Source organism: Danio rerio, chromosome 25 (genome assembly GCF_049306965.1).
Source record: "Danio rerio strain Tuebingen ecotype United States chromosome 25, GRCz12tu, whole genome shotgun sequence".
Taxonomy (NCBI): domain Eukaryota; kingdom Metazoa; phylum Chordata; class Actinopteri; order Cypriniformes; family Danionidae; genus Danio; species Danio rerio.
Window position 1 is genome coordinate 38,630,869 of NC_133200.1, and position 9,132 is coordinate 38,640,000.

Below are 9,132 nucleotides of genomic sequence, written 5' to 3' on the forward strand. Positions count from 1 at the left end.
TAAAAAGAATTCACTATTTATTTATTTATTTTTAACATGAACAAATGTGGCTAGATAGGTTTGCAGCAAGATACGGCTCACAGCAAGAAGTTCACTGGATACAGTTGTCATTTCTGTGTGGAGTTTGCATGTTCTCCACATGTTGGCGTGGGTTTCCCCCACAGTCCAAACACATGCGCTATAGGGGAATTGACTAAATTGGCCATAGTGTGTGTGTGTGTGTGTGTGTGTGTGTGTGTGTGTGTGTGTGTGTGTGTGTGTGTGTGTGTGTGTGTGTGTGTGTGTGTGTGTTTATAAACTCCAGTTTTGATGATGTACAATGAGGATGCTCTCATATCACACTCAGTGTGTCCCACTGTGTAGTAAACTGACCTCATTGTGCCCTTACTAGTGCTCGAATTCATGGACACGACCTAATTTTGAACGAGCTCAGGAGCTAGCGCGCAGATTGAGATGCAGCAAGTGTGTTTATAAATGTAGCGTTTCTGTACCTTTAGCGTGTATGAAGAGGATCCAGCAGAAGTTGAAGACCTCAGTGACGGTGCAGGGATGACGTCTGGAGGCACAAATATTGGATTATTCACACAGTAAGGTTTTTTTTGTCATTTTTGTCTCCTTAAGCCTTTATGCTTCTTCCCAACAGGGAAGACCAGCAACAATCAAGAATGCATGATTATATGCTGTCATGGCTTTGCAATCATAACATGTGATTATAATGGAAGTCAATAGGGCAAAAACAGCCCCCAACAGTACACAACGGTTAATCATCAGTCTGTATACCTCTGTTTTCTGCCCCGGTGTGTTCTGGGTAGCTCGTCTGTGGGTGTCTTGAAGATGTCTCTGAATAAGGGCAGGTATTTCTTGAAGATGACGGAGGTGACGGTGAAGTTCCTCTCCAGTTTCTCTGTGCTCTGCTGGAAGTCTCTGGGCAGATTCGCCATGTCCTGCCACTTCTTCATCTTACTGAAGAACTCAATCAGGCTGGAAGACACAACAATCCCACTCAGACTCCACACATCACAGCATATTAGAGTATACGTGTGTAACATATATGTCCTAAATACTATACCATTCTACACTATTACTATACTATACTATACTATACTATACTATAATATACTGCACAATACATCATAATACAGTAGAATATTGTGCCATACTATTTTGTACTGTACTGGACTATAGTTTACTGTACTACACTGTACAATGGAACATACTACAGTGGCATACTATACTGTGCTATATACTATACTATTTGGTACAGTTCTATGTAAGACTATACGATACCATACCATGCCAAACTGAACACACTATGCTGTACTATACTATAATATACTATACTATACTACACTATACTATACTATACGGGACTGTTTTTCGACTATACTATACTTGTAAAGACTGTTCTATATAACACTGTAGAATACATATTCCTTACTATATTTGATTATACTATAATATACTACACTATACTAATAATATACATATTATATATATATATATAAAACTGTACAATAAACATTTCTTACTATATTTGTTTATACTACACTATACTATACAAAACTGTTCTGTATAACACTGTACAATACTATACTAATAATATACAATACTAATACTATACTGTACTATACTATTACTATTCTATAATTATACTTTATGGAACTGTTCTATATAACACTGGAATGCCTATTCCTTACTGTATTCGATTGTACTACACTATACTACTATACTGTATTCTACTATACTAAACTATACTATTCTATACTATACAGAACTGTTCTATATAACAGTGTACAATACACATTCTTTACTACATTTGATTATACTGTACTGTACTATACTACTATACTATGTTATACTATACTATACTATTACTATTTTATAACTATACTATACGGAACTGTACTATCTAACACTGCAACGCTATTCCTTACTATATTCGATTTTACTATACTAAAATATACAATACTAATACTATACTGTACTATACTAAACTATACTATTATAGTATATATATATTATTAAAATGCATATATATATATATATATATATATATATATATATATATATATATATAAATATATATATATATATAAATGTAATCAGATTAGTAGTGATTATTTCACTTTAATGATTGACTGCACAGCTCTACGGTATGAACTGCAGGAAGTGACAAGCTAAGAAGAAAAGCAGCTCTCTAAATCCCAGCTGATCTTGAAGTTGTCTTGGGAACATCACAATATGCTTGTGTGAGTTTGTGTGTGTGTGTGTGCATGTCTCTCTCTCTCTCTCTCTCTCTCTCTCTCTCTCTGTGTATTTATCTTCATCTGACTACAGTGTACCAAGTCCGTGTGTGTGTGTTCGTGTCTGTGTGTGTACAGACCTCTGCTGTGATGAGCGCAGGATCCTGGTCAGAGACACGTAGTTTCCCTCCGCCGTGCCTTTACTCATAGTGGGCACTGATGAGCGACACGCAACATACAGAGAACACGCCAACCAGTGCAGCTCACTGCCCTGAAACACAAACACACACAAATCAACCACAAACACAGCCGGACACTAAAACAGCTGCCCTCCAGCCAGACTTTACTTCCCAGTTATTGTTATATACTTTTATTTATTTAATGGTATCTTTGTAAGAATGTTCTTTGAGGTTGCATTTTCTTCTCAAAATGTGCTTTTCAGCTGATATTTTAGTACACCTATATAATAACGTTCTCTCAATGTTACTTTAGGTTGTTCTAAACATTGTTTAGGTTATATTATTTTCCTATATTTATTTTATAAATATTTAACAACTAGAAAACATGAACTTGTATTATGAAAATTACATTCTAGGGTTGTGCTTTATGCAACTATTATTCTGCAGTATGACAGAAAACAATCATTGTATCAAGTTGATATGCTGTCTATCACTGCTTTCATGATACAGTATTAGTCCTATTAGTCCTATAGTCCATATATTAGTGGTGCATATGCAATTAATCAGCATTAAACTTCACCCTAAAAGCCCAGTCTGTCTTTACTGTACACTCCTGAAGGTGTTCATTCAGATAAAGCCAGTGATGATGATGTCATGGAGACATGCGCATTATGCGGTCATGTCAGATGTTTAAAGAATGCTCTTTAATTGTATATTATCGTCCAATCATAAAATATTGTTCCATAAATGTCTGTCCAACCCTCTACCAACAATAACCTTCTAAAATATTTGCATTTATAGTTATTGTTTCTTATTTGATTTCATAATATATAACGCATAACATGTAATAATGTCCCGGAAATGTTCTGTATCATTCTAAGAATGTTCTTTTAGGTTGCATTTTCTTCCACCCATAAAATAACATGGTAAGAATGATCTCAAAATGTGCTTTTCTGTTGATATTTTAGTACACCTATACAATAACGTTCTCTCAATTTTAATTTAAGGTTGTTCTAAACATTGTTTAGGTTATATTATTTCCTTAATTAATTTTCTTTTTTTCAACAACTAGAAAACATGAACTTGTATTATGAAAATAACATTCTAGGTTGTGTTTTATGCAACTATTATTCTGTAGTATAGCAGAAAACAATCATTGTATTATGTCAGATGTTTAAAGAATGCTCTTTTTATTGTATATTATTATCCAACTTTAAAATATTATTGCATGAATGTCTGTCCAACCCTATACCTACAATAACATGCTAAAATTTATACTTTTATAGTTATTTTTTGTTATTTTTCTTCATAATATATAACTTATAACATATAATATTGTCCCGGAAATGTTCTGTATCATTCTAAGAATGTTCTTTTAGGTTGCATTTTCTTCCACCCATAAGATAACATGGTAAATGATCTCAAAATGTGCTTTTCAGCTGATATTTTATTACACATATTCAATAATGTTCTCTCAATGTTACTTTTAGGTTGCTTTTGCTGTTCTAAACATTGTTTGGGCTATTCATTTTCCTCCTAAACAGTTTAAAAATGCTGTAGAATTTATTTATTTTTTCAACAACTAGAAAACATGAACTTGTATTATGTAAAGACATTCTGGTTTGTGCTTTATGCAACTAATATTCTGCAGTATGACAGAAAACAATCATTGTATCAGGTTGATATGCTGTCTATCACTGCTTTCATGATACAGTATTAGTCCTGACATATGTTAGTGGTGCATATGCAATTAATCAGCATTTATCTTCACCCCAAAAGCCCAACCTGTCTTTACTGTACACTCCTGAAGGTGTTCATTCAGATAAAGCCAGTGATGATGATGTCACGCAGACACGCGCATTATGCGGTCATGTCAGACACATAACATGCACATTATTTAACACGGTAAAGCACATGATATATAGACAAAACACAAAACAAACACCTCTGAATGAATGCACTGTGCGCAGGCATTATAATCGCGTGCAGAAGGCCTGCATATAACCACTTGACTAACCTCCAGAGTGTAATTCTTGCTGATATTTTCATAACTCCTCCAGGCTCGGTTACTCGACTCCTCATCCATATTCAGATCTCGACACAGTTCTTCAAATGCATGTTTAGTTTTCCCCAATGTGTCTTCCTCCTCGCTCATTTTCGTGCGCAGCTTATGGATATCCGAGACAATCGAGTATTCGCGTGCAGTGTAATAAATATGGAGAAGCAGAGCGCTTTTAAATGAACAGGAATAGGATGAGAACGGAGTTTTTAGATGACAGCTCGAGCGACTGTACTCTTCTGCACGGTGGAGCCATTTAAATGTCCTTTGACTGACAGCTGCCCCTGCTGGATTTGAGTTACGCTGAGCGCGTGCGGATGCTGACTGAACGCTGAGCTGCGTTGCTTTTTTGACGTAAGTCTGTAAGTGAATTGTATTTTGGGTGTAAATCGGATCAGACGGAAGTGGAGGCTCCGCCCACTTCTGACTGTAATATGCCGTTTCCCCTTCACCGAGCTCATCATAAATTACACTTTTACGAGTTTAAACTTGTCAGCCTGCTTTTGGGCTTTAGATAACACTTTAATACAGTGCAGGAAGGAGATTAGATGCGTGTTATGTTTAATACTTCCTTCTCCGTACTGCAGAAAAAAAACATCACACTGCCATCCTGTGTGGGATTTGTTCATAGATAGGGTTTATTTTAACTAATAGGTGATGTGCCGCCATGCTAGAGATGAATTGATATTTTTAACAAAAAACAGTAGAATTTTAATGGAAAACAACAGCTGTTTTTGAGCGCTTGTTAGACGTCACGCGTAGGAACTACACTTCCCATGAGGCAGTAGCGGAAGTCGAGTCCTTTAAAGGGGAAGTAGACGGGTTGTTTGTTAGCAACTGTCGCTGTGGTCGGTGTGTGATGCTTTTAAATCGGTGAGATCATGTTTGAGCTAAAATATTTGTATTTAATGAAGGTTTGAAGTCTACTTCACCATTTTAACAGTGTTTGCTTTGAATTATTGGATTTGTAGTTTTAAAACGCTGCGTTGACCTTTCAAAAAGTCGTATCAGGTCGTAACGTTAATTCTTGTGGGACATGGTCATGTTATAAACTTTAAACGTTTAAATTAAATAATAATTACGGGTTCTGTATGCATTAGTACTATATATACGTTGATGCATGTTTAAAATAAACATTCTGAAGCCATTGCTTGTTTGTTAAGAACTAAGAATGACAGTAATTCATGTTGAGATATCACTATGCCATCTTCTTCTAATGTTTGTTGTATTATCTGTTTGTTTTCTTTTTCCATTTGAGAATTAAGGGATAACGTTCCAGCAATGCTGTTGTTGTATTCTCTTTAACAATAAAATAACGTTTCCAGAATGTTGCTGAAAGGTTTGCTTTCTTTGTTGACCAGTATGTTGTTTAAAGTGTTGCTTTAAAATAGATTGTTTTTATGCAGTGAAGTACAATAAATACCATAGGGATTATCTATTCTATAATGTTGTGTGTATATATATATATAATATATATGTGTATATAATATATATGTTTAATTATATTCATGATTCCATTTATGTAATTCATATTCTTTTCTATATTGTATTCTAGAATCTAAATTATATACAATATTATAATATATATATATATATATATATATATATATATATATATATATATATATATATATATATATATATATATATATTATAATATTGTATATAATTTAGACATTATATATATTATAATTATATACATTATATATGTATGCATGTATGTGTATGCATGTGTGTGTATATTGCTTTGTCCTTTATTCTTTCATCTTTAATCTTATGATTATTTACGTAGTGTTATAATAATAAACTCTAGCCTAAACGATAAAGTACGGACTCGCTTTAAGTATTTTTTCATTGTTGTAAGCCTTTTCTTTCCATATATGCTGAATGTTTATCATGACAATAATATTGTATTCCAAGCAGCTCCTTAAAGATGTTTTTTAGTAATGAAGTAATCAGCTACTATCCATATCTGTAGTATTTCTCATGCTCTCATGCTATATTTCTGTGTGATTTATTTGGTTTCAGACTAAACGATGTTTTCTCGTGCTGATGAAACTGCTGCTGATATTCCTGTTAGAGACACAAATGGAGCTGCATTACCAGGTCAGCTTATATATATGTGTGTGTTATATATATATATGTGTGTGTGTGTGTGTGTGTGTGTGTGTATATATATATATATATGTATGTATGTATGTGTGTGTTTGTGTGTGTGTGTGTGTGTGTGTGTATGTATATATATACACATACATACATACATACATATAAATATATATATATATATACATATATACACACCCACACACATATATACATATATATATGTATATATATATATAGGGATTTACAAGGACTAGATGTAGGAACTTTAATTTATTAGTCATTAAAGGGGACCTATTATGCAAAAATTCCTTCTACAAGGGGTTTAAACACAGCTGTGTGCTAGCAGTGTGTGAATATAAGCAGCTTCTAATGCTAAAGATGTATTAATTGTATTGTTTATAATCAGACTTGATGAAAGCAGTCTGCAGAAACACTTTGATTGACATTCTCTCTTTGTATGATGTCATCAGAGGGGGAAAGCCCCGCCCACTAGTGACCATCTTACCCTCATTAGCATAGGACATTAGTCTTTTTTTGAATCTGACACTATGCTGACACACAGGCATCTGTAGCTCCTCCCTCTTCTGTAAAAGGCACAATCTCATTTGCATTTAAAGCGACAGTCACTAAAGCGCCATAGTTAGGATCAAAGCCTAATTTCAGAGAGTTATAATCATTATTTGTGTTTTATTCTGAGGTGAAACTTCACACACACACTCTAGGGACATCAGAGACTTATTTAACATCTTGTAAATATGGGAATTATAGGCCACCTTCAATGTGAGGGATGTTTTTGATTGCAATTTGAAAGAGTTAAATTATCGATTTACATTGAATCCACACATGTCAATACTTTGATGTCAGGTTGATTGATTTATTCAAACCAGTTCTTTAATGTCAGTTTTGAAGTCTTTTCAACACCAAATGTGCTCTGCTTAGACCACACTGACTGCTGCATTATTAAAATGTGCATTATAATAAGAGTAAAGGCTGGTTTAATTAAACTGTGCTGCTGTTTTCAGACTCCCTGCTGTCTCAGAACATCAGAGAGAGGCAGAACGTGTCCAAGTTGAGTCGGGAGGAGCTGGAGGACAAATACCTGCGGCTGCAGGATGAAAACCTCACGCTTAAACAACACACATGCAAACAAGAAGACAAGATCCGCAGGTTTGAGCGCTCATTAGATTATAAACACACTGTTAATTCACAGGATCAGTGGATAGTTTATGAAATCCAGCTCGCAATACATTTTCTAAGAAATAATTGTGATGCAGATTGCTTGTTTAGGGGCCTATACTGAAATCTGACATATGGCCACATTTGAAACTGCATTTAAGACATATTTAAAGGTGCATATTTGTAATAATAATGCTGGTAATTGCATCTATAAAGTGCAATATTTAGTCATACATGTTGCATATATGTACGCATATGACATATGTTTTTATATCTGTGAAATACAAACATGAATTTGTATATTAAATATATGATGCATATATTTATATTTACAGATGCAAAACCCTGTAAATGCCAGCTGAAACTTCCATTGAAAATGAGCATTTTTCTTAGACTTATGTTGAGTTAATTCATTTTAAACACCTTTAAAAGAGTGTATTCTTTGCCATAAAGCTATAATTGCTGAACCAACACACAGGAGCCTGATTAAAATCCTCATTTTTGAAGGACATTTCACACAGCTTTTAGAGATTTTTGCATCTAAACTCTTCATATGTTTTTGTACATATTGCCATATCTGGTTCCTATTTAAAGGCTTTGACATCATTTTTGTGACCTTATAGATTTGTTTCAAATGACTGTGACTCTATTGTAAGTATCCTAAAATGAATTATTGAGTCATGTATTATTATAAATCAGTGACACGGTGGCTCAGTGGTTAGCACTTTTGGCTCACAGCAAGAAGGTCACTGGTCCGAGTTCCAGCTGGGTCAGTTGGTGTTTCTGTGTGGAGTTTGCATGTTCTCCCAATATTGGCGGAGGTTTTTTTCCGGGTGCTCCAGTTTCCCCCACAGTCCAAACACATGCTCTATAGGGGAATTGATGAACTAAATTGATGAAATATGTGTGTGTGTGTGTGTGTGAATATGAGAGTATATGGGTGTTTCCCAGCACTGGGTTGCAGTTGGAAGGTCATCCGCTGTGTAAAACCTATGCTGGAATAGTTGGCGGTTCATTCCACTGTGGTAACCCCTCATGAGTAAATGGACTCAACTGAAGCAAAACGAATGGATGAATTATTATAAATCATCTGTAATGTAAATGCTGTAATTTATTGTTATAAATTATAAAATTATTTATTGATTCATTCCATTCTGTAAATTTGGGGGAAACTATTACAAGTCACCTTATATGCAAAATTGTATATATGTAAGATGCACACACTCGTACAACTATCTTTATCGGTACTTCTGTATTTGAATATATATTAAAAATACATAATTCTGTGTGATTTATGAGCCATTTACACAAAAAAGTCCCCAAAGTTGTAGAGTTTACTGGTATAGCTATACTTGTGGGGACATTTGGT

At 34.3% G+C, this 9,132-nt stretch overlaps 3 protein-coding genes across 7 annotated transcripts in view; 1 reads left to right on the forward strand and 2 right to left on the reverse strand.

Annotated features, from left to right (window-relative positions):
- rbl2 (retinoblastoma-like 2 (p130)) overlaps window positions 1-4,739 on the reverse strand; it is a 32,400-nt gene extending 27,661 nt beyond the window's left edge. For both annotated transcript variants that reach the window (XM_009298208.5, XM_002666954.8), the window contains exons 1-4: window positions 4,440-4,739; window positions 2,384-2,514; window positions 781-981; window positions 492-556 (exon numbers count right to left, since the gene is read on the reverse strand). In XM_009298208.5, the coding sequence (XP_009296483.2) occupies window positions 492-556; window positions 781-981; window positions 2,384-2,514; window positions 4,440-4,577 (535 nt within the window). In that variant the 5' untranslated portion in view covers window positions 4,578-4,739. The remainder of the gene's footprint in view (window positions 1-491; window positions 557-780; window positions 982-2,383; window positions 2,515-4,439) is intronic.
- mphosph6 (M-phase phosphoprotein 6) overlaps window positions 1-9,132 on the reverse strand; it is a 365,175-nt gene that overhangs the window by 91,784 nt on the left and 264,259 nt on the right. The gene's annotated exons all lie outside the window — the stretch shown is intronic.
- The window catches only part of rpgrip1l (RPGRIP1 like), a 135,279-nt gene that overhangs the window by 85,991 nt on the left and 40,156 nt on the right, over window positions 1-9,132 (forward strand). The window contains exons 4-6 of one of the 4 annotated variants that reach the window (XM_073942100.1): window positions 498-587; window positions 6,510-6,587; window positions 7,610-7,754. In XM_073942100.1, coding sequence (XP_073798201.1) covers window positions 6,518-6,587; window positions 7,610-7,754 — 215 coding nt within the window. In that variant the 5' untranslated portion in view covers window positions 498-587; window positions 6,510-6,517. 4 annotated transcript variants of the gene reach the window in all.